At 42.8% G+C, this 25,958-nt stretch overlaps 2 protein-coding genes across 6 annotated transcripts; both read left to right on the top strand.

The window, feature by feature from the left end:
- The first annotated feature begins 1,278 nt into the window (after nt 1-1,278).
- On the top strand, nt 1,279-2,615 carry Nkapl (NFKB activating protein like). Its single transcript, XM_070024349.1, has one exon. The coding sequence runs from the start codon at nt 1,296-1,298 to the stop codon at nt 2,511-2,513; it is 1,218 nt and encodes a 405-aa protein (XP_069880450.1). The 5' UTR covers nt 1,279-1,295; the 3' UTR covers nt 2,514-2,615.
- A 2,831-nt stretch (nt 2,616-5,446) lies between these two features.
- On the top strand, nt 5,447-25,525 carry Zscan26 (zinc finger and SCAN domain containing 26). 5 transcript variants are annotated; one of them, XM_070024348.1, is made up of 5 exons: nt 5,447-5,530; nt 18,600-18,674; nt 20,379-20,699; nt 21,212-21,329; nt 23,983-25,525. In XM_070024348.1, exons 2-5 carry the CDS (start codon nt 18,660-18,662, stop codon nt 24,852-24,854), a joined length of 1,326 nt encoding a protein of 441 aa, XP_069880449.1. In that variant the 5' UTR covers nt 5,447-5,530; nt 18,600-18,659; the 3' UTR covers nt 24,855-25,525. The 5 variants fall into 5 exon arrangements, with proteins under 5 accessions (XP_069880449.1, XP_069880446.1, XP_069880444.1 ...); XM_070024345.1 differs by lacking the exon at nt 5,447-5,530 and adding an exon at nt 16,407-16,500; XM_070024343.1 differs by lacking the exon at nt 5,447-5,530 and adding an exon at nt 16,407-16,550.
- The last annotated feature ends 433 nt before the right edge of the window (nt 25,526-25,958 follow it).

Genomic DNA, 25,958 nt, shown 5'->3' with positions numbered 1-25,958 from the left:
ATTCTGTCACGTTCCGATTAGTGGAGAGCTTTTAAAATATCCGGATACTCAAGCCGGAGCAAAGATTGGTTAAATCTTTGACTAGCTAGAATTGTAGGTGTGAGCCTCCTGCGTCCAGCTCCAAGAGACTCTTATCTCCAGTAAATTACTCAGAAAAAGCTGATAGTGGCGTTGTGTCTCTAGTGGTAGAGCACTAACCTTGAGCACAAAAAAGGCTCAGGAACAGCACCTGGGCTTTGAGTTCAAGTCCCAGGACACCTCCACCTTCCTCCCCTTCCTCCTCCCCTGGCCAAACACTGTTAAATAGCTCAGTAACTATTAGATTAGAATAGATTAGAATCTATTAGATTAGAATCCAGAGCATCTCAAAGAGGAAGGCATAACTGCCCTGGCAAATGGACACTAAACTTAAAAAAAAAAAAACAAAAAACACCTCAAAATTGTTTCGAAAATCCCAGCAGGAAACATTCTGCCTCAGCTTCTCCAGAAGGCCTTCTAGTTCTTCATTCTCAAGTTAAATTATCCTTCCCACAACCCTAAGGGCAGGAATTTGTAGAACATAGTTATCTGTAATTCTCATTCAGAATGTCACAAGACTTGACCAATGAGAATCACGTTCCAAAACACCTAATTATCATAAATAGTAGGTACATATACAGCTATGTCAGGGATATTCTTATTGGTTGGTTATGCTACACCTCATTTGCATAGGTCATTGACTGTCCGAAGGATAAAATCCCTTAAATTCAGCTGCAGTCTGGCTAGCAAAGTTATGTTTGGAGTAAATTCTTTATATCACCCTCTATCTGTGAACTTTATTCCCTGAGTATAAGAAGAACCCAAGAAGATAGTTGGTTGTAGCAGCAGTGAAGCTACACTAGCATACATTGTATGATTTAGGGCTACAATACTAGTGGTTGCTGCTGGATGCTGAAACCAGAAGGGCTGTAATGTGCACAAGTTCTGCCCACTGCAAACCGAAGGAAAAAAATGTCTGGTATCATCTGTTCCTATAGACTTTTCCAGGGTATCTTTATTGATCATAGGTTTACAAAAAAAAAATCTGCATAGGGAATGTTAATACTGAGAACCGGTGGATTTCCCCTCCACCACTTCCGAAGAGCACCTTCTGCCAAGCCACCTGTGAATTCGGCCCTCACCTAGAAACGCGACGGAAAGGGAAGGGAAATCACTCCCTGCACGGGGATTTTTTTTTCCTAGTGCGCCTGCGCACTAGGGAAAGTCAGGGTCCTTGCCAGAGGCCGTAGTAACCGCCATTTGCGACGCCGCCGCTCATGGCGCCAGTATCAGGGTCGCACTATTCCAAGGACACTCCGGGCTTTCGGAGGCGTCGACGCAGCTCGTCTCAGAGCCCGCCACCACCGCTGCCGTCGTCCTCGGTGCCGACCCGATGCTTCCCTTGGAGTGGCACTTCCTGCCCTTACTCCCGAAGCGGTGAGAACCTCCAGGAGACCCCTGGAGGTGGCGGGATGAGCGCCCACGCCTCTTCCCGGGTGGGCCGCGCTGGGTGTGGAGAGAGGCCCTTGGGGCTCCGCGACTGTGCCTTCCCCTCTTCCTCCTCCTCGGTCTACTATGGTGCATACCGCCGCCACCACTACCATGCTGGTGACCGGGCCATCGACTACGAGAAGGAAAAGGAAGAGAGCTACCGACAAAGGAGGCTGAAAGAGCGAGAGAGGATTGGTGAGTTGGGAGCGCCTGAGGTGTGGGGTTTGTCACCTAAGTTCCCCGAGCCAGATTCCGATGAGCACACACCTGTGGAGGATGAAGCCAAGAATCCTAAGAGCGTTAGTTCGGATTCCACGTCCGAAGACAAAAAGAGGAAGATCAGTCATTCAAAAAAGAAAAAATCTTCCAAAAGAAAAGACAGGAAGTATTCTGATAACGACAGTGATTCCGACTCCGAGACCAACTCAAGTACTGATCGTGATAAAAAGAGAGTCAAAAAAGCCAAGAAGAAAGAGAAGAAAAGGAAACATAAGGCAAAGAAAGCCAAGAAAAAGAAGAAGAGAAGTAAAAAAGATACCAGCAATACAAGTTGTAAAACTTTAGAACGGGAACTGTCAGAAGGCATCTGGATCGAACAGTCAAAGACTTCAGATACAGTAAATTTAATAGGTCCAGAAGCACCTATAATACATACCTGTCAAGATGAGAAACCTCTGAATTATGGCCATGCGCTGCTCCCAGGTGAAGGGGCAGCTATGGCTGAGTATGTAAAAGCTGGAAAGCGTATCCCTCGAAGAGGTGAAATTGGGTTGACAAGTGAAGAGATTGCTGCATTTGAATGCTCAGGTTATGTCATGAGTGGTAGCAGGCATCGCAGAATGGAAGCAGTACGACTTCGTAAAGAGAACCAGATTTACAGTGCTGATGAGAAAAGAGCACTTGCATCCTTTAACCAAGAAGAGAGGAGAAAGAGAGAGAATAAGATCCTAGCCAGTTTCCGAGAGATGGTATACAGGAAGACAAAAGGGAAAGATGACAAGTAAGGACTTTGTTGCACAGGACTTTTTGAACAGACTTATTAAATGATGACATTTAAAAGCTTTGCAGTGATATTGTACTTACTGTTAGTAAGTCCCCGGTGTGCTGAGGACTGGTTTTTGAAATGTTATAAATAAATATATAGGGCTAGGAAGGTGGCTCAGTGGTAGAGTGTTTGCCTTGCATGCATGAGGCCCTGGGATCGATCCCTTAGCACCATATAAACAGAAAAAGCCAGAAGTGGCACTGTGGCTCAAGTGGTAGAGCGCTAGCCGTGAGCTGAAGAGCAGAGGGACAGAGCCCAGGCCCAGAGTTCAAGTCCCATGACCAACCAAAAAATTATATATATATATATATATATATATATATATATGATATGTAGAGAGAGAGAGTTAATCAAATGATCCGGAGTGCTCGAGTCTACCAAACAGCAGTTGGTTAGGACCACCTAGACTATCAGATAAAGCTAATATTAGAAGGCATAAAGACAGAGTTGTCAAAGCTTAAGTGGAAGAGGCCAGGTCAGGAAGTACTACATGAATGAATTAGTGTGGAGAGACTGGCTTACTAGAACTTAGAGAGGACTTTAGAGTAGCTCCACTTAGAGTCACTGGAAGATAGCTGCCTAATAACTCACTGACCCTAAGATTTTTCATTCAACACTACCCAAAATATTTCACTTGGATATACCTCTTTTTCAAGGCTCAAGACACCCAAAAGCCTCATAGAGCTGAGGGAAAAAGGATAAGTTTCTAGAAAGTTTTCAGAGCAGGGTGATATAGGGACCCTTTTACTCCAGTTTCACAGCTAGCATTCCCAAATAGGGTTAGAGACACTGATAAAAGCCAAACTGTAACATCTGTATATTTTTATTTTTAGGAATAAGCCATTTTACCATGCTAAACACAAATTGGTACTGCTTTTTTCCACTTTACATAGCTTCATAGTATGAAAGTGTTACTGAACATGTAATTCTAATGACAATGGAATTGAAATCAAGCCAAGGAAGTTAGATCAAAGAGATGGAGAATTGGAAGCATGACTAAAAGACACCAGGCTTTGCTTCTGCAGGATTTGTAGAGACAGATTAGGCTCCACTGGTTTTTTCATTAACTATGTGCACCAGTTTTGAAATGTGTTTTCTCTATACAAACATTTTGACTTTAATGAGGGAACATCCCATCTTGATTCTGGTCTTGTGGTAAGAATAAGCTGCTTTATCAAGAAAATCTATGAAAAGGGATGGCAGAAAACACGTTTTGCTTTTAGTAACAAGTTTATAGAGCACAGTTTGTTGTGAGAATTACTTTTATTTTTATTGTGCTAGTTAAGGGTTGAATTCAGGCTTTTGTACTTATTAGGTGGGCATTCTGCCATTTAAGCCTTACCACTAGCCTTTATTTTACGATTGTTTTGGGGAGAAGTTCTCAAATTTTTACTTGACCAGACTGGATCAGGATCTTATTTATGCTGCCCATGTAACTGGATGACAACCATGTACCACAACACCTAGCTACTGGTTGAGATGGAGAGGGTTACTGCTTGCACTGACCTCAAATCACAGTCTCCACTTTGCAAGTATCAGAGCACAGGCCTGAGCCACCACTGCTAGCCTGTTGGGGGTGAGGGGAGGGGGCGGGATTAGTGTTTTGAGTGACAGTCCTGGGGCTTGAATTCAGGTCCTGAAGCCTTTGTGCTCAAGATTAACATTCTGCCACTTGAGCCATAGCTCCACTTCCATGGTTAATTGAAGATAAGCATCAAGAACTTTTCCTGCCTGGGCTTCAAACCTCAGTCCTCAGACCACAGCTTTCTCAGTAAGATTACAAGCATGAGCCACTGGTGGCCAGCTTTTCTTCTTTCATCCAAGGTTTTGAGTCTTATGAGATTACCAAGAGAGTAAGGGGATCAAAAAGAGTATACATTTAAAAATACAGATAGCAGGCAAGTTTTGGGGGGAAGCTAAGAGAAAGAGTACTTATTTTTAACATACAACATATTTTAAGTTGTGGCTTTGGGTCTGCATCTATTCTTTGTCCTTCATAGGGATTGCTATCTGTTTGAGAAGGCCCATATGTTATTGGATAGTTGAGACATTCCTCTTATTTTGTTATTACACAGTACTGTAGTGAAAATCTCCATGGATGTGTGACAATATATATGTAGCATATTTTTATAAAATGGAATTATTGGATGGGGGGGACCAAGATGGCGACGGGGCAGTAGGGAAACGCCACAGCTCTCTCCAACCAAAAAGAGAGTTCGAGTTCCAACGCTTAATCTCCCCAAGAGACCGACAACAACAAAAAGACGAACACTCAGAGAAAAACCAGAAGCAGAGAATAACAAAAAAAGAAAGAGAGGAAAAGAAGAATTTCAGAACAGAAAAAAGCGAAGACCCCTCCCCCAACCTTTACTGGCCGCGCGGCAGTGCGCCAAGCCGCCGGCCAGCCGGCCCGGCGGGGGCGGCTGCGGGAGCCCCAGAGACACAGCAGAGACACAGGGGGCCGCTTTCAGAACATCAGGTACTGGTTTGCAGAACAGCAGATCGCCAGGAACAGAGAAACCTACCAGCCGGGAGTCTCCACGAGGATCCCACCCCCACCCCTCACTCTCCACCCGAGCAGAGAGGCTCCATCCCGCCAAAGCCGCTCGGCATCAGCAGAGTGACAAAAGGACCTGTCGGCAGACCACCCGGCCTGCCTGATCGCGATCGCAAAGATCCAGCACTCTCCACCTGAGCAGAGAGGTTCCATCCCGCCAAAGCCGCTCGGCCAGCAGCGCGACAAAGGGACCTGTCTGCAGACCACCCACCCGCCCGATCACATCGCAACGACCCGGCGGGGTCACTCGGGCCCCACAGGTACCGCGAAGAAGCTGCCTGAGCGTGGACACTCTTGACCCGACAGCTTCGACAGAGGCAGAGACAGAAAAGAATCACACAGAGCCACCACCGCCCAACCCAGCCCGGATTGCAACAACAACTGACGACCTACACCACACAGAAACAACCAGCTCCAGGGTGAGTACCCCACAGGGGAAGTGTATCCCTCAAGGGAGACCAGAGCTGGAGGGAATCCCCAGACCCTGACCTAGACTCCCTACCCCAGCACCCGGACCACAGGACCCACTAAAACTGGGAACTGTTTGAGAGCTCCACCAACCTGTGGAGCACACTCAGCTGGCCAGGCTAGAGCAAGAGCACCCCTGGAAGGGAGCTTAAATGCCCAAGCCAGGAACAGCGCCCCTGGGTCAAGACTACCAACAGTAGAAGAAATTTGAACTGTGTCCCCCAGGCTGTATAACCTAGGTGGTATACACATCAGCACAGGCCTAACGAGTGCGCTCCAGGCTGCATAACCTAGGGGGTATACACATCAGCACAGGCCTAACAAGCGCGCCCCAGGCTGGGGCCGGAACCAGGCCCGGGGATCCGGCGCCTGAACAACACAACCAACTCCTCCCAATTGAAGTAAAAAGCTGAGCATACGCCTCAACAGAGGGGAGAAAACCAGGAAACAACACTCCCCCGGGAAGCACGCCTGTGACAACAAAAGACCTGGAGGCCCAGGACAAGAGAAGCCCAAACCCCACCAAAACTCCACCCATATACCCTAGACTGGGAATTGGGCAACACAGGCTGCCAGCACCTGATAGTAAGCAGGAGCTCAGACTGTTAAGGCGGCTCAGCAATAGAGTGATAGTCTTGGATGTATGAGGCCCTGGATCTGATTCCTCAGCATCACAAAAGCAAAAAGGGTCAGAAGTGGTGCTGTGGCTCAAACGGTAGGGTGCCAGCCTTGAGCTGAAAAGCTGAGGGACAGCACCCAAACCTAGAGTTCAAGCCCACAACCAGCCCAAAACAAATAAACAAAAACACATCAGGAGCCCATAGCAGACTCCAGCATTTGGGAGAGTGCATCCAGAGCATCTGTTCTTCACAAGAGCACCCGTAGGAGCAAACACAAGCAGTCTAGGCTGCTCAACCCTTCCAAAGGCGGGAACTGCCAGCAATCTACAGCAGAGAGCTGAGAATCCTAAGTAAGTCAGAATAGCAGCTGGAAATAGGCTCCCAACAGAACCCAGATCAGGCACAGACTCTCTCTACCAATACAGAATCAGCAACCAAGCAAAGACAGACACACCAAAACAAAATTGAAGAGCAGTCTCCTGAACCTCCATGTGAAAATCACAGAGAAAAATCACAAGGTTTACTACCACCCAGGACAGCAAGCTCACCTCAAAAGCCAGCAGCCACACAGGGGAGAGCCCCAGTGGGAGCAAAGCAGGAATGGAAGACAAAGGCTACTTCCAAGGGTTGCTGGAGGCAATGACTCAAGAAATAAAGTGAGAAATTGATCAGAAATTGAAAGAGCACAAGGATGAACTATCCAAAGAGATACAGGGTATCAAACAAGAGATGCATGCAAAAATAGAAGCTGCACAAACCTCAGTAAGAAGTGAGATAAACGCCAAATTAGAGGTAATGCATACCTCATTGAGAGGTGAGATCAGTACTCTGAGAACCAACATTGAATCCATAAAGGGATCCATTTCCTCCATGCAAACCACAATAGAAGCCACTGTCAACAGAGTGAACGAAATGGAAGGTAGAGTGTCAGATACAGAAGACAGAATACACCAACTGGACCAAAAAGTGACAGATATGGAAAAATCACTCAAATTAAACCAAAGGGATATTCAAGAGCAAGCAGATAATGCTAAAAAAATTAACCTTCGCATAATCGGAGTGGACGAAGGTGAGGAATTCCAGAGCAAGGGAATGCAACACCTATTTAACAATATAATCAATGAAAATTTTCCCCACCTCAAAAACGACCATCTTAACTACATCACAAAAGCTTATCGAACACCCAACAAGCAAGACCCCAGGAGAAACACTTCTAGACACATTATAGTAAAAATGATAGATCTGAATAATAAGGAAACAATCCTGCATGCAGCAAAAATGAAGAAGGAGCTATACTACAATGGGAAAAAAATAAGAATTACTGCAGATCTCTCCACACAATGAATGCAAGAAAAGCCTGGGAAAGCACCATACGAGCCCTGAGAGCCAATAACTGCCAACCCAGACTGATCTACCCGGCAAAGCTAGCATTCACATTTGATGGAGAACTGAAAACTTTTAATAGCAAAGAAAAACTAAATGAATACATAAACATTAAGCCAGCATTACAAAGAATTCTAAGAGGGGGGACACAACCTGAAGAAAGCAGCCAGGAACTGGGGCCTGCCCCAAACAGGCGTTACTCAAAGTCTAACTGAGCAAGCACAGGAGGAAAGGAAAAAAGAAAAACTTAGGAAAACGGAATGGCAGGGACAACAATGAATCTCTCTATACTTTCTCTTAATATAAATGGGCTGAACTCGCCAATTAAAAGAAAACGAACTGAGGACTGGATAAGAAAACAAGACCCATCCATCTGTTGCCTTCAGGAGACCCACCTCTCAGCCAAACATACAAACAAACTCAGAGTGAAGGGGTGGAAAAAGATCTACCAATCAAACGCCCCCAGTAAGAAAGCAGGTGTAGCTATCCTGATATCTGACAAAATAAACTTTTCATTAAAATCAGTACAGAAAGACAAGGACGGACACTACATATTAATAAAGGGAACAATCCAAGAGGAGGATATAACCATCATCAACTTATATGCCCCAAATATTGGTGCACCCAGATATGTCAAACAAATGCTCTCAAACTTACAGAATAAAATAGATCCCAATACGATAATACTAGGAGACTTTAACACACCACTCTCACCAAAGGACAGGTCTACCAACCAGAGGATTGGCAAAGAAGCTACCGAATTAAGAGAGGCCATACTTCAAGCGGAATTAACTGACATCTACCGAGTATTTCACCCTAAAACAACACAGTACACATTCTTCTCAGCAGCTCACAGAACTTTCTCCAAAATAGACCATATCATAGTTCATGCAAGGAACTTAAGCAAATACAAAGGGATCGACATAATCCCCTGTATCCTATCTGACCACAGTGGAATCAAGCTAGCTCTCAATAACAAAGCATACCGCAGAAATTTCTCTAATACATGGAAATTGAACAGCACACTCCTTAACAATGCCTGGATAACAGAAGAGATCAGAGAAGAAATAAAGCATTTCCTACAACTCAATGAAAATGAAAACACCTCACAAAGAAACCTGTGGGACACAGCAAAAGCAGTCCTGAGGGGCAAATTTATTGCCCTCAGTGCCCACATCAAGAGAATGGAGACAGACCAAGTAAATAATCTCATGTTGCAATTAAAACAGCTAGAAAAACAAGAAAAAATGGGACCTAAAGCTACTAGACGAAGCCAGATAACCAAATTAAAAGCAGAGATTAACCAATTAGAAAATCAGAAAACCATAACCAAAATAAACCAAACAAAAAGCGGTTCTTTGAAAAAATAAACAAAATTGATGGCCCATTGGCTAGATTAATTTAAAAAAGAAGAGAGGAAACCCATATTAATAGGATTAGGGATGCCACCGGAAACATCACCACACGTACCCAAGATATCCAAACAATTCTAACAGACTACTTTCAAAAGCTATACTCTCTAAAGGAAGAAAATCGGGCAGAAATGGATGCATTTTTAGAGAAATACAAGTTGCCCAAACTGAGCAAAGAAGAAGTTAACCAATTAAATAAGCCAATATCCTATAATGAGATACAGGAAGCTATCAAAAGTCTTCCAACAAAAAAAAGCCCAGGACCAGATGGATTCACAGCAGAATTCTATAAAACCTTTAAACAAGAACTAATACCCATACTCCTCAAACTCTTCAGAGAAACAGAGAAGGAAGGAGCTATCCCAAACTCATTCTACGAAGCCAATATCACACTCATCCCCAAACCAGGCAAAGACCCAACCAAAAAGGAGAATTACAGGCCAATCTCCTTGATGAACACGGATGCAAAGATCCTTAACAAGATTCTAGCTAACAGAATCCAGAAACACATAAAAAAAAATTCACTATGACCAGGTAGGCTTCATCCCAGAGACACAGGGATGGTTTAACATACGTAAGTCAACATATCAACAGAGCCAAGGTCAAGAATCACATGATTATCGCTACAGATGCAGAAAAGGCCTTTGACAAAATTCAACATTCATTCATGCTAAAAGCTCTGGAGAAAATAGGAATAGAAGGAACATTTCTAAAAACAATAAAAGCCATTTATGACAGACCAATAGCCAATATTATACTTAATGGGGAAAAGCTACAACCAATTCTCCTAAAATCAGGAACAAGGCAAGGATGCCCACTGTCTCCACTCCTCTTCAATATAGTCCTAGAACCCTTAGCCAGGGCAATAAGGCAAGAAAAAGACATTAAAGGGATCCGCATAGGGAAAGAAGAAGTTAAACTATCCCTTTTTGCAGACGACATGATACTATACCTCCACGATCCCAAAAACTCCATCCCCAAACTCTTAGAAATCATAAATCACTTCGGCAAAATAGCAGGATACAAAATAAACCCACAAAAATCAGTTGCCTTCCTATACACTGATAATGTACAGGAAGAGAGGGAAATAAAGGGAGCAACCCCATTCACAATAACCTCCCGAAAAATAAAATATTTAGGAATTAACCTAACCAAAGATGTAAAAGAACTATTTAATGAGAACTATAAAAAGTTAAAGAAAGAAATTGCAGAAGACACTAGGAAATGGAAAGACCTCCCATGCTCCTGGATAGGCCGACTTAATATAGTAAAGATGGTAATACTTCCAAAACTAATATACAAATTCAACGCAATTCCTATTAAAATCCCAATGACGTACATCACTGAAATACAGAAAACAGTCCAAAAATTCATATGGAACAACAAAAGACCTAGAATAGCCAAAACAATTCTAGGGGATAAAGACAATATGGGAGGGCTATCCATGCCGAACTTCAAACTCTACTACAGAGCTATAATAACAAAGACAGCATGGTACTGGCACAAAAACAGACCCAAAGACCAATGGAACAGAATAGAAGATCCAGAAATAAATCCACAGGCCTACAGCCAGCTGATATTCGACAAAGGAGCCGAGACATACAATGGAAGAAACACAGCCTCTTCAACCGCTGGTGCTGGGAAAACTGGGCAGCCACATGCAGAAAACTAAAAGTGGACCCCAGCCTATCACCATGCACCAACATCAACTCAAAATGGATTAAAGACCTTAACATTAAACCTGAATCTCTGAAACTACTGCAGGACAGAGTAGGAGAGACACTTGAACTAATAGGCACAGGAAGGAACTTCCTGAACTGAGTCCCAGGGTCACAACAAATTGGAGAGAGACTCGACAAATGGGACTACCTTAAAATAAAAAGCTTCTGCACAGATAAAGCTATCGCAACCAAGCTAGAAAGACAACCAACTAATTGGGAAAAAATATTTACCAGCAATATATCAGACAAGGGGTTAACATCCTGTATATACAAGGAACTCAAGAAACTAATCCCTCCCAAACCCAACAAACCAATTACTAAATGGGCAAGGGAACTAAAGAGGGACTTCTCAAATGAAGAAATAAAAATGGCAAAGAAACACATGAGGAAATGTTCATCATCCCTGGTGGTGAAGGAAATGCAAATAAAGACAACCCTGAGATAGCCCCTTACCCCAGTCAGAATGTCCCACATCCACAAATCAGCCAACGACAAATGCTGGAGGGGATGTGGAGAACAAGGAACGCTATTACACTGCTGGTGGGAATGTACACTCATACAACCACTTTGGAAAGCAGTCTGGAGGGTCCTTAGAAAGCTAAAGATTGACCTCCCTTACGACCCAGTCATACCACTTCTAGGCATCTACCCTGAACAACAGGAACCAATATACAAGGACACGTGCACCTCCATGTTTATTGCAGCACTGTTCGCAATAGCTAGGATATGGAAACAACCTAGATGCCCCACCACAGATGAATGGATCCAAAAATTGTGGTATCTATACACAATGGAATATTATGCAGCCATTAGAAATGACAAAATAATGGCATTTGCAGGGAAATGGATGGAGCTAGAAGGAATCATGTTGAGCGAGGTAAGCCAAGAACGAAGAGACAAACAGTACATGGTCTCCCTGATAAGTGGATGATGAATCCAAAATGTTAGGTGATATGACAAAACTAACAGGACTTAAGAAACAAAGAACTCCCACTCATCTGGTTGAACCACTACTAAATATCCCCATGCTGCTGATCACATATATGGTATATAACATATGAGCACCGTTATATATTACAGACTGTGATAGACAATTTGCTCCAGGAAAGTTAGAATGAACTTGTGACTTTAAATGAGCATCATTATTCCACAATACTGTGAATTTCTGGAAATTAAGTAATCACTTAATCACAATCAAAAAAAAAAAAAAAACCTTGGGGAAGGGAGGGAGGGAGGGGATGGTAGGGGGAAAACAATGGAGGGGGTAACAATGTTCAAGAGGAAGTGTACTCATTACCTCACTCATGTAACTGTAACCCTCTGTATAGTATCTTTACAATAAAAAATTTAAAAAATAAATAAAAAGGGATGGAAAAAAAAGTAAAGCAACATAATGGAAAATAATAAAATAGCCTACCTTTCAGCACTAAAAAAAAAAAAAAATGGAATTATTGTGGCAAAAGTCTCCTAAATGGAGAAATGGTCACCTTGAAATGGAATTATTGAGCCAAAGAAAAACACTGATTAGGTGCCTACTATGTCATAAGCAATAAGACATGTGTGAAAAGTTCTGGGGATAAACCAAAGAATACATTAGCCTTGATCTTTGGCATGATAGAAATGTACATTCTACTGGAAGACAGTTTTAAAAGTTAACAAATCATTGCAAATTTTACTGTGCTATGAAGAAATATGAGGGTAGAGATTAAAAACAAAACTTTCCTCAAATGACTGTCAGGAAAGGACTAAGAATATCATATTTAAGCTGTGTTCTCAGTTTTTAATAGATATTACTGTTATCTCTTAAAATAAGTTTTATAAGTTTGCAGACCAGTATCATCACTGATACTCTACTTTCAAAAAGCGTTTTAATCTATGTTAATCTGTTAGGTAAAAATTGCTTTTTTAATTAAGAATAAGGTACAGCATTTTTATGTATAATTTTTTGCAGTCTTTTTAGTGTAAACTCACATTATAACTTGTTCAGTCTTCTATAGGGTCATTGGTCTTTTTTCTTGATCATAAAAACTCTTCAAATAATAAAACATTAGCTCTTTATCACATGTCTTGGACACGTCTCTTATTTGTATATTGACTTTGTTTTCTGTGAGATGATTATATTGTCCTACAAATCCTAGAAAGACTCCTTAATAGTAACAAAACAGTTATCTTTGCCTTTCTCACTTGGGAAAAGGTACAAATTTGTCTGCTTTAGCTGACTTCAAATTTCAGTCCTCAGATCTCAGGACTGATAGGATTACAGGTATTAGCCACTGGCACCTGGCTTGTGATAATTTTGAAAAGTTCCACAACACAGGGTAATTATTTCTAAACTTTAGCTGTCAGCAGCTTAGTAAAGAAAATATATAAAGCTTGAAAAATTAAAGTTTTCTATTCAGCTTCCTATGCTATAACAAAATACTGAAATTTAAAAAAGCGGGGTGGCTGGGAAGTTGGCTCAGTGGTAGAGCGCTTGCCTTGCTATGCCTGAGGCCCTGGGTTCGATTCCTCAGCACCACATAAGCAAAAAGAAAAAAGCCGGAAGTGGCGCTGTGGCTCAAGTGGTAGGGCACTAGCCTTGAGCTGAAGAGCTGAGGGACAGTGCTCAGGCCCAGAGTTCAAGCCCCACAACCGGACCAAAAAAAAAAAAAGGAGCTGGGGTACCAGTGGCTCATGCCTGTAATCCTAGCTACTCAGGAGGCTGAGATCTGAGGATCACCATTCAAAGCCAGCCCTGGCAGGAAAATCCACAACCACTAGAAAACCAGAAGTGGCACTGGGGCTCAAGTGGTAAGGCACTAGCCTTGAGCTGAAGAGCTCAGGGACAGCACCCAGGCCCAGAGTTTAACTCCATGACAGGCAAAAAAAAAAAAAAAAAAAAGGAAACATTTATATTAGCTTATATTAGCTTAGTTTTAGAGGGTTTAGTCCATGGTTGATTGGACCTAGGGCATTTTGCACCTAGGGCAGGGCAGAACACATGATGGAGAACAAAGGAGAAAAGGAAAAAACTTTATATCATGGCAACAAGGAAGCAAAAGAATAAGAGTATAATAGTTTGGGTCTTGATATCCCTTCAAGGGCATACTTTCTATGACTAGACTAATTTTTAAAAGTTTCAACACATTCCAATATTGAGTGTTTTAGGCTAGCAACCAAGCTTCAACTCATGAGCCTTTGAGGGACATGTAATATCAAACCATAATATTGCCAAACAAGCTGAGCTAAAATTTTTTGGGAAGAAGTAGTACTAGCATTTGAACTTACTACGATACACTTATATAGGCATTCTGTCACTGGAGCCACACCCCTATGCCTTTTTGCTTTAGTAATTTTTCCCATAAGGTCTCATATATATGGCCAAGTTAGTCTGGACTGTGATCCTCTTATACTTCCAGCATGCATCACAATACCCAGCTATTGGTTCTGATGTGGCAAAAAATGATATTAATTTTTATTTTTTCTACTATTGTCCCTCCCAAAGATATACACAGAGTAATAAAGTAAAAAAACAAACCTTACAGGGTGCTGGTGGCTCATGCCTGTAGTCCTAGCTACTTTGGCTGAGATCTGAAGATCACAGTTCAAAGCCAGCTTGGGGACTTTTATCTCCAATTAATGACCAAAAAGCCAGAAATGGTGCCGTGGCTCAATTGGTAGAGGGCTAGTCTTGAGCAAAAACAGCTCAGGGACAACACCCAGGCCCTGAGATCAAGCCCCAGGACCAGCACACACACACACACACACACACACACACACACACACACACACGAAAAGTGTAAATGTTGCCACACACTTTATTGTGTGTATCTGTAGTTCTAAGTACTTGGGAGGCTGAGGCCGGAGGATCTGGCCTCAAAAACAAAAACAACTTTTTCAGCTCCTAAGGACTTATCACCTGTATTCTTTTAGCCCTCAGTTAAACAATTAAATCAGATGTATGAGTTTCCCTTAAAAAATGAATTAACTTGGGCCAGGGGCCAGTGGCGCTCATGCCTGTAATCCTAGCTGCTCAGGAGGCTGAGATCTGAGCATCATGGTTCAAAGCCAGCTGAAGCAGGAAATTCCATGAGATTCTTATCTCCAGTTAACCACCAGAACACCAGAAGTGGTGCTGTGCCTCAAGTGGTAAAGCACTCACCATGAGCTGAAAAACTCAGGGACGGTGCCCAGGCCCAGAGTTCAAGCCCCACAATGGACAAAAACAAAAAACACAATTAACTTGTTTCTAGTTGATAAAATTCGTATAGTTACTGGATTTGCTTGACTTAAGAAAAAATTTTTAAGTTAAATTTTTAAAGGTACTTTCAGGCTTTTGACACCCAAGGAGAAAAATAAATACAACTCTCCCTGTTACAATTGAACTTCTTGTTTTTGACTTTTTATGTTTTCATTTTATTTATGGACATATGGCATAGTATAATTGTTCTTGTGCTACTTAATAATATTTCAAAAGTATCAGCTAATAAATAGAAAACTGTGTTCAGATTTTTAAGTTTATTTTATTGAAAAACTATTTTTAAAAAGTTTGTGAACCAGGGCTGGGAAGGTGGCTCAGTGGTAGAGCGCTTGCCTTGCATGTATGAGGCCTTGGGTTCAATTCCTCATCCTCAGCACCACATAAGCAAAAAGAAAAAAGCCAGAAGTGGCGCTGTGGCTCAAGTAGAGCGCTAGCCTTGAGCTGAAGAGCTGAGGGACAGCACCTAGGCCCAGAGTTCAGGCCCCACGACCGGACCAAAAAAAAAAAAAAAAAACAGTAAAAAGTTTGTGAACCATTGCTGGTGGTTCACACCTGTAATCCTAACTACTCAGGAGGCTGATATCTGAGAATCGCAGTTCAAAGCCAGCCAGGCAGGAAAGTCCATGACTCTTATCTCCAATAAATCACCAGAAAGCCAGAAGTGGTGCTACGGCTCAAGTGGTAGAGCATTTGCCTTGAGCTGAAGAGCTGATGAACAGCGCCCAGGCCCAGAGTTCAAGCCCCATGACCAGACTGACAAAAGAAAAAAAAAGTGGTAAGGTTGTCAAGAGGCACTATTTCTCTAAAAATGTATTTATTTAGTACTAGTACTGGGGCTTGAGCTCATGGACTGGGAACTGCCCCTTGTTTGATTTTTCCTTAAGACTAATGCTCTGTCAATTGAGCCACAGCTCTATTTCTGGCATGACTTTTTATTTTCTTTGTTTTGTTTTTAATGGTTAATTGGAGATAAAGGTTTCTTGGACTTTTCTGCCCAGGCTAACTCCCAATAGTGATCTCAGCCTCCTGAGTAGCTAGGATTACAGGTGTGAGCTACCAGGGCCTAGCTCTAAAATGATTTTGCTATTGATATATGATGCTTTTTTTTCGCTCCTTGTACCCTACATTTATTACAAACAAAAATATTTTTGATTATTCTCTCCTGCAATAATAGGCTTTTTTGTCATTCAAACCGTCTAAATTTTCAAATAATGACTTTTTCAATACTTTTGACACTTTTGTCATTGTGTTTGATGATTTAACTGCAAAGAATACGATGCTTTTATGTATGAGTAAAGTGGGAAGGCAGCTATTTGTGATAACATCCAACTGACCCGTTTTGAAATGAATAAAATCCCAGCTTTGAAAAGAAAACAGCCACAGGCCAGAAGTCACACGCCCGCGCATGCTCATTGCCTGCCGCTGGGTCTCGGTGGGCGGAACCACCTTGCCCTCGCCCAGAGGCCGTAGCTGGACAGCAAGGAGTCGTGTCCTAGAGTACAGTCCAAAGTGCTTGGGGAACCGGATCTGGCCCGCGGAGGAAAGGTAACGCGCGGTTTGCCAGCATCGGCTGCTCCAGCCGGGCCTTTAATCGAGTGAGTGATGTGTGGGCTTCAGTTAGGGCAGAGCCGCGGCCTGTCGGGTTTGGAAGTGGTGGCTTTCCCGCGGGTGCAGAGCAGCATTCCCTCATCTTGAGGTCCTGGGAATTGGAAGTGGGATTCGCGGCTGGAGAGGAGGGGCCAGTCCTGGGACCAGTGAAAGGGATAAAGCCGGCAGCCTAGTTCACTGGCACAGCCTTCTGCTGGATTTTTTACCTCCATTGAACACAATTTTAGACAGGTCCCAATATCAAAGATAGGTCCCACTGAGAAGATAATGGTGACAGAAAACAGGGACATGAAAACTCCTGGATGGCTTTTGAGTGGCTGAGATTTCAAGGCAGTGAAGTGGCCAATGCAAAAGCCAAAACCTGAAGCTTGTCACACTTGAATAATAACAGCGAGACCAGAGTGATTTGAGTGCAGCAAATTAGGGTAACTGGAGAGGACTACAGCAGAGAGATTACGCATGTAGAAAGTGAACATTCTGTTGTGTAAAGAATAGAATTAGTTCTTTCTTGGTGTGAATTTTATAAGCGCTCTCTCTCTCTCTCTCTCTCTCTCTCTCTCTCTCTCTCTCTCTCTCTCTCTCTCTCTCTCTCTCTCTCTCTCTCTCTCTCTCTCTCTCTCTGTTGCAGATACTAGGGATTGAATTCTAAGGTACTGTCCCGGGCTTGAACTCTAAGGTACTGTCCCTCTCCCTCACCTTTTTTTTTGAAAGGCTGGTGTTTTTACCACTAGAGCTAAGCCTCCAATTTCGGGTTTTTGCTGGTTCATTCAACATAAGAGTCTGACACAGACTTTTCTGTACCAACTGGCTTCTCACTACAATCTGCAGATCTCAGCCTCCTGCACCTTAGAAGACCTTTCTTCCTTTTCTTTCTTTCTGTCCCCCCTCTCTCTCTCTCTCTCTCTCTTTCTCTCTCTCTCTTTCTCTTTCTCTCTCTCTCTTTCTCTTTCTCTCTCTCTCTTTCTCTTTCTCTCTCTCTTTTTCTCCCCCCCCCTCTTTTTTTGTGCAGGTCCTGGAGCTTGAACTCAAGGCTGGGGTGCTGTCCCTAAGCTTTTTTACTCAAGGCCAGAACTCTAGTGTTTGAGCCACAGCTCTACTTCTATCTTTTTAATGATTAATTGGAAATAAGTCTCAGAGACTTTGCTGCCTGAGCTGGCTTTGAACCATGATCCTCAGATCCCAACCTCCTGAGTAACTTACGATTACAGGCATGAACCAGTGGCGCCTGGCTTTGGAAGATTTTTAAGCAGAAAAAAAAAAGATTCAAAAAACATAGAAAATAGGCAAAAAGACCCTCAAGAACAACACAGGTTTATTTGGGAGAAAAACCTGCTAAGGATGACCAACCACTTACAGACTGAAGGTATTTCCAGTGGATTAGTGGGAAAGACCTGAAGAGGTATTGAGGTATGGAGACTAGCTTTATTTGGACTGATGGGGCCAGATAATGTGCTAATTGGTCATGGCCTAAAGGGCAGTTGGGGTAGGTAGGCTAGGTGATTGCCAAGCAAAATACTGATCTGGAGTCTCAAAATAGAGGCCATGGTGATGGCCAATGAAACCTAACAGAAAAGACATGATTTGACTTCCATTTTAAAGCATCTTTAGCTGACAACTCATGAATGAGAACAGGCTGTCAGGATGAAAATGAAATCAAGAATACTTAAAAGGTTTCACTCACTCACTCTTCAGGCTAAATATTAGTCTCATCCAAAAGCACACGGAAATATCCAGAATAATGTTTAACCAAATATCTCAATATCCAGTGGCCCAGAACTAACATACGAATCATCATGCCACCAACTTTCTAGCTCATAATCATTATTTTCTTGGACCCTTTCACTTCCATTGAGAATACTGGCATTAAACAGGACATGGTGGGCATTTCTATAGTCCCAGCCACTTGGGAAGCTGAGATAGGAGGATTGCTTGAGCATAAGAGGCTGAGGCCAGCCCAGGTAAAAGGTCATTGCCATTACTTCTACTACTGGTACTAGTATTAACTGTTTGGGTCGTTTTTGTTATTCTATTTTTAGGAGCATCCTTGAGGATCTGGTCAAAGTTCTCCAAATAGAGAGAGCAATCTGAAGCTGGGGATGGCAACAGTATTGGTGAGTTTTCATTTCTTAACTCCTCTGAATCAGAAGAGAGAGGAGCTCTACTACCAGAATCCTGGTTCAGAGGTCTGACTCTGAGCATACCAGCAGACCAGATTTGGTGTCCAGTCAGAGATGTGTGGTGGTGAAGCAAGCAAGAAACTTATTATTCAGAGTGACTTCACTGAGGAGAAACTGGAGAAGCACTGTCTTCAGGATTCTGTCAAAATATTTAGGATTTACTGGGGAAAGACAAAAGCTGGTGTTGAGAGGGACAAGATATGTACTTATAATCAAGCAGTCTTGACAAACTGCAGTCTGGGTGATCTTTGTGCCAAGTCTAGTTCTGCAAGTCTTGCTGGCTCCAAGGAAGTCATTATTATTTAAGGAAGTCATTTCAGTTCTCCCACCTTCAGGGCATAATTGCTCCTACTTGGGGAACAGATTCATATCACAGGGTTGTGTGCCTGCAAGACTTGCTGTTCTAGGGGCTGGGAAGATGGCTCAGTGGTAGAGTGCTTGCCTTGCATGCCTGAGGCCCTGGGTTCGATTCCTCAGCACCACATAAGCAAAAAGAAAAAAGCCGGAGATAGGCACTGTGGCTCAAGTGGTAGAGTGCTAGCCTTGAGCTGAAGAGCTGAGGGACAGCGCCCAGGCCCAGAGTTCAGGCCCCACGACCGGAGCCAAAAAAAAAAAAAAAAGACTTGCTGTTCTGGGCATCATGAAAGTACCTTAGTTACCTCTCTCTCTCTCTCTCTCTCTCTCTCTCTCTCTCTCTCTCTCTCTCTCTCTCTCTCTCTCTCTCTCTCTCTCTCTCTCTCATTCTCTTTCTTACCCCCCCTCTTTATTTCTCTCCCTCTCTTCTCTCTTTTGTGCCAGTAATGGGTCTTAAATTCAGGATCTTGCATTCTTGCTTCACTAGTACTTGATGCCTCTGCCTGGACTGGGTTCAACTTTGATCTTCAGATGTCAGCCTCCTGAATAAAGATTTCAGGCATGAACCACTAGCACTCTGCCTTGGTTATTCCTATCTGTCCTTAGTTTTTGTTGTTTGTTTGTTTGTCTGTTTTTCTGGTCCTGGAACTTGAACTCTGAGTTCCCTGAGTTTTTGTGCTCAAGGCTAGCACTCTACCACTTGAGCCATAGTGCCACTTTTGGCTTTTTCTGAGTGGTTTATTGGAGTCTCATGGACTTTCCTGCCCAAGCTGATTTCAAACTGCGTACCTCAGATCTCAGCCTCCTGAGTAGCTAGGGTTACAGGCATGAGCCAGATGCCAGTGGCTCACTCCTGTAAATCTAACTATTCAAGAAGCTGACAGCTGAGGACTGTACTTTGAAGCCAGCCCAGGTAGAAAAGTCCATAAGACTCTTGTTTCCAATTAGAAACCAAAAAGCCAGAAGTGGAGCTGTGGCACAAGGGATAGACTGCAAGCTCAACAAACACACTCAGGCCCTGAGTTCAGGTCTTAGTACTGGTGCATGCACACACACACACACACACACACACACACACACACACACACACACACACACACACATCGGCCTATACTAATCATTTTTACATAGACATTTAAAAAATGATTAACAACATATCTATGTGCAGAGTTATCTCAAAGTTTAAGGTACCAAAGGAAATAGCTACAGGCCCAAATGAAGTGCCAACACTTTTATCAGAATTGGCCTTTAAGTCTTTTTTATAACTGCTCTATTTGGAAACAGGAATTCACATTGCAAGGTAACAACAACAGAGACGATGGACAGGAACCACTGTGCAAACAATTCAGACAGTTGCGCTATGAAGAAACTGCAGGACCCCGAGAGGCTTTGCACCGACTCAGAGAGCTCTGCCGACAATGGCTGCAGCCGGAGACCCACACCAAGGAACAGATCCTGGAGTTGCTGGTGCTGGAGCAGTTTCTGACCATCCTGCCTGAGGAGCTCCAGTCTCAGGTATGGGAGCATCACCCAGAGAATGCAGAAGACCTGGTTGTTGTACTGGAGGATTTGCAGCTGAAACATGGAGAAACAGAACAACAGGAGGTAAGGGTCAAATGTCCTCTTTTACACGGAAGCAGGAATCTCTGGCCAGACAGGTGTTCATCAGTGTAGCAGTGGGCAGAGAATAGCTAAGCGTGTGTTCAATTTCTTGCATGTCTGAGTGTTCATTTATCTCTGAAGGTTTTTTTTAACCTACCTGACCTCTGCTGGGAGGAAATGAAATGTGCTCCTGATTCTTGACATTTCTTTGTTCTCTTTTCTATGGTTGTGGTCTTTTTGTTGTTGTTGTCTTCACCAGTCCTGGGGCTTGAACTCAGGGCCTGGGCACTGTCCCTGAGCTTATTTGCTCAAGGCTAGCACTCGACCACTTAAGCCACAGCGCCACTTCTGTGTATGTGGTACTGAGGAATAGAACCCAGGGCTTCATGCATGCTAGGTAAGCACTACCACTAAACCACATTCCCAGCCTGAGTCTTTTCTTTTTCTAAGCCCACATGCAACTAATTATATTTACATATACCTGATTGTCTCTACATGTACCTAATTGTCTCTAGGATCCAGACAAGGAAAAGAAAGATAAGCTGCTGGTGGAAGAAACAGCTTCTCTCAAAGTAGTTCTGGAACAGAGGGTCCTGCCTGACTGTGAAGTTCAGAAACCTAAGAAAGAGAAGGGTAAGAACTGAGTTGCAAATTTTCACATGGGAGGTGGGTTAAGCTGTGCAGCTCCCACTGCTTCATCATCCTTGGGGATTTGTGTTTTCATTCTGTCAGGTTTATTGAAGTATAATTTATATCAGTTAAGTTCATCACTATACCATGCAGTGAGGTAGGGGTTTGTTTTTATTGTTTTGTTTTGTTCTTGTCCCAATCCTGGGACTTGAATTTAGGGCCTGGGTGCTATCCCTGAAACATTTTTGTTCAAGGCTAGCATTCTACCACATGAGCCACAACACCACTTCCAGCTTTTTCTGACTTGTTTATGGGAGATTAGACTCTCACAGAGTTTCTTGCCTGGACTGGCTTTGAACTGTGATCCTCAGATTTCAGCCTCTTTCAGCCACCAGCTCCCAGTTAGCCAAAGAGTTTTCACACATGTAAAACAAGTATCATTTCTCTCCCTTGTCTTTCTCTCTCTTTAGTGTTACCTTAGTTCTTCCACTGAAGCCATGTTTCCTTTTGATAATTCTCCATCATTTAAACACACATTCTTCAATTTTTCTTTGCTCTTTAAAAAACCTTTAGTGATCTGTGATCTTGCTAATCTTGCTCTTTTATTTATTTTTTTGAGTGGTACTGGGACTTGAACTCCCAGTTCAAGGCAGGTTCTACCTCTTAAGGCAAGCCTCCAGTCCTTACTTTTTTTCTAATGTTTGAAAAATTCCAAGCTGGGCACTAATAGTTTATATCTGTAATCCTAGCTACCCAGGAGGCTGAGCTCTGAGCAGCAAGGTTTGAAGCCAGCCTGGACAGAAAAATCTTTAAGACTCTTATCTCAGGCTGGGAAGGTGCCTCAGTGGTATAGCGCTTGCCTTGCATGCCTGAGGCCCTGGGTTCGATTCCTCAGCACCACATAAGCAACAAGAAAAAAGCCGGAAGTGGCACTGTGGCTCAAGTGGTAGAGCGCTAGCCTTGAGCTGAAGAGCTGAGGGACAGAGCCCAGGCCCAGAGTTCAGGCCCCACGACTGGACCCAAAAAAAAAAAAACTACTGAAAAGGGCCTGGGAAGGTGGCTCAGTGGTAGAGTGCTTGCCTTGCATGCATGAGGCCCTGGGTTCGATTCCTCAGTACCACATAAGCAAAAAGAAAAAAGCCAGAAGTGGCACTGTGGCTCAAGTGGTAGAACGCTAGCCTTGAGCTGAAGAGCTGAGGGACAGAGCCCAGGCCCCGAGTTCAGGCCCCATGACCGGACCCCCCCCCAAAAAAAAGACTCTTATCTCCAATTAAACAACAAAAGAAAGCCAGAAGTAGAAGTATGGTCAAGAAGTAGAATGCCAACCTTAAGCTCAAAAGCCAAGTAAGACCATGAAACCCTGAGTTCAAGCTCAGTCCTGGCACACACAAAAAAAATGAGTTCTCATGCCTCTGGGCCCCTGATCATATAAAATAATATTTGTTGAAATGGAAAAAACAACCAAATAGATAAATATCAAAAATAAATGAAAAATAGAAAAAAATGCACCACCTTCAGTGACTTGCAGTTTGCATTAATAAAGTCTTCACAGAAGTATGTTCTAGCGGATGCTTATCTCTCAGCCCCAAGGGATTAGTCCATAGATGAAGTCATAAACCTCAAGACCCAATCACCTGTGAAGAGCACCACCAGCTGGGACCAAGCTTTCACACATTTTTTTTTTTCATACAAGGTTTTCTTTCTTTCCTGAGCATGCTACACTCAAGGTCGAAGGTCCAGTGTTTTTGTTTTTGTTTTTTGTTGTTGTTGTTATTTTTTATTAGTGAGGTCACTGAGCCCAGAGACTTAAAGTACCCTTCTATGTTGACAAAACTGGCACCATACCTACAGTAAAAGTGACCCTTTCTTACAGGAGCAAGGGTCTTCAATTCACCTAGCTTTTGTATTTCCCCTGTTACAAATCATTTACAAGACATGTCCTCATGCCTGTAATCCCAGATACTCAGTAGGGTGAAATTGAGAGGAACACAGTCCAAAACCAATATGGGGCAAAAAAAGGCCTCAAGATTCCATCTTAACCAATTAAAAAAAAAAAAGCTGTCTCAGTCTGTCACCTTAGCTATGAGGGAATAATAAATAGGAGGATTGTAGCCCAGGCTACTCCCAGACAAAAGCAAGACCCTATGCAAAAAAATAGTGAAAGCAAAAAGGACTAGAGTGGAAACTCAAGGTTCTAAGTTAAAACTCCAGTACATAAAAAAAAAATGAAGTTTGCTAGCTTCTCTGAATGTGCTATATATTACACACTAGAATATAAACAATTTAAAATAAGTCACTGCCTACCACAAAGTTATATCCTTCCCCAAAGTCATTCTCCATTAACAATTTCTTGTTTATCATTCCACATATAATTTTTTGTGCCAGTCTTGAGGCTTGAATTCAGGGTCCGTGAGCTGTCCCAGAGCTTTTTATATTTTTGCTGAAGTGAAGGCTAGTACTCTACCACTTGAGCCACAGCTCCACTTTCAGGTTTTTGATTAATCAAAAATAAAAGTCTGGCTTTGAACCTCAATTTCTCAGACCTCAGATCTCAGATCTCAGTCACAAGGTATGACAGACAGCACTTTTACATTTTTCTCCTATTTGAAGATTCTTTTCCACAAGAAGAAGAAATAATATATATTTCATGTTTTAGGTGAGGAGACAAGGACTGAGAACATGAAGCTTGTTGCAGTGACAGAATCCTGTGAAAGAGTGGAACCATGTAGGAAAATACCTGATTTCATGGAGACTCATCACGTGGTCATTAACTTGGAAAAGCAGCAGAACAATCCCCAGGGTACAGCTGACTGTAAATGCTCTGGCCTGACTGAAAGTGCAAGTCCCCACCCAGGAGGAAAGCACTGTGCATCAGAAGTGTGTCAGAGTTCTGTTACCACACATCCGGAAATGTTCTCCAGAGAGAAAGGTCATCAATGCCAGGAGTGTGGCAAAGTCTTTCAGAGGAGTTCCCACCTCATCAGACATCAGAAAATCCATCTCGGTGAGAAACCTTATCAGTGCAAAGAATGTGGGAAAGTCTTCAGCCAGAACGCAGGTCTTTTGGAACATCTCCGAATCCATACTGGAGAGAAACCTTATCTGTGTATCCATTGTGGGAAGAACTTTAGGAGAAGTTCTCACCTCAATCGACATCAAAGAATCCACAGTCAGGAGGAACCCTGTGAGTGCAAGGAGTGTGGGAAGACCTTCAGCAAAGCCCTGCTGCTCACCCACTATCAGAGAATCCATAGTCACTCCAAAAGCCATCGGTGCAATGAATGTGGAAAAGCCTTCAGTTTGACCTCAGACCTTATTCGACATCACAGGATTCACACAGGAGAAAAACCGTTCAAATGTAAATTATGCCAGAAAGCCTTCCGACTAAACTCACATCTTGATCAGCACTTAAGAATCCACAATGAAGAAAAAACGTATGAGTGTAGTGAGTGTGGAGAAGCCTTCCGGCAAAAGTCAGGTCTCTTTCAGCATCAGAGACTTCGCCACAAAGGCAAACTGGCATCATGAGGTATTCTCTCCTTGTCCATTATCAGAGAGGATACATGCCAGGAGATAGCATTTTATGAAATGTACCTCTAGCAACTCTGACATTAGACAATTCTTGGAGGCCAATTTGAAAGCTGTTTGTCTCTATTTCCTCTCCTTGTTTTCCTTGAAGTAATTTTTGGACAATATTTTCACCCTCACTATAGAATTTCCCAGAGCTTTTAAAATGATAAATGCATGATTATATATCTCCAAATAATAACCTCATTAATGAATAAAGGCTTTGAGTGTCCAGAGCTTTATGCAGAGTAAGGGCAGACTGATATTTTTTCAAATGTAACAGCAACAGACTCATATACATCTCGTTGTAGAAATAAATCACTCTCAAATGTGTCTTAAAGTATAGGAAAACAGTAGCCATTTTCCCACTGACCACTTCCTCTCTCCCACTAACCTTACCTTCCTCTTTTCTCATGCATAAGCAATGGACATATTTTAGAAAGGGAAGATGATCTTTTGTTGGTTAACTATAGAGCCTTCCACCAGCATTAGCTTGTGTCATGCCCATGCTGGTACTGGGTCTTGAACTCAGAACCTTATACTCTTGATTAGCTTTTTCACTCAAGGCTGGAGCATTATTACCACTTGAGCCCCCACCTCCCCTTATAGGCCTTTTGCTTGTTAATTAGAGATTGGAGTCTTGGATTTGTCTGCTCAGGCTGGCTTTGAACCCAGATCCTCAGATCTCACCTCCTGTGTATCTAGGATTACAACATGAGCCACTAATGTCTGGCTCTGCTTGGTTTCTATTAGGCATTTGACACATAAGGTAATAGAGAACTGGCACTATTTTTGTAGTCACTTAAAAAACAAAATAAAGACAAACCAGCTGAGAGAGTAGCAAAAGAAGGTGGCCAAATTCTGAAGCAATGATCCCACAAGACTAGGAGAAACAAGAGTAGCAACTACAACCCTCAGCTTGAGTTCCATTTAGAAGCTGGTTTTACGCCAGCAGTATTGAATACTACTTTCAATAAAAGTTTCTTTTTAAGTTTGGCTCTGAACCTTATGAACAACAAGAACCAAGTATAATAGATTAAGATGCACAAATCATTAAAAGTCTTC

This window comes from Dipodomys merriami, unplaced genomic scaffold (genome assembly GCF_024711535.1).
Source record: "Dipodomys merriami isolate MVZ:Mamm:240054 unplaced genomic scaffold, mDipMer1.0.p SCAF_16, whole genome shotgun sequence".
Taxonomy (NCBI): Eukaryota; Metazoa; Chordata; class Mammalia; order Rodentia; family Heteromyidae; genus Dipodomys; species Dipodomys merriami.
Note: the sequence above shows the minus strand (reverse complement) of the source record. Positions and strands in the feature narration are given on the sequence as shown.

Bases quoted from the DNA above. Each gene is read 5' to 3' on its own strand.
- Zscan26 (XM_070024348.1), top strand. The intron at 20,700-21,211 runs GTAAGGGTCAAA...AATTGTCTCTAG, and splicing joins GAGAAACAGAACAACAGGAG to GATCCAGACAAGGAAAAGAA. The intron at 21,330-23,982 runs GTAAGAACTGAG...TTCATGTTTTAG, and splicing joins GAAACCTAAGAAAGAGAAGG to GTGAGGAGACAAGGACTGAG.
- Nkapl (XM_070024349.1), top strand. From the start codon at position 1,296: ATGGCGCCAGTATCAGGGTCGCACTATTCCAAGGACACTCCGGGCTTT.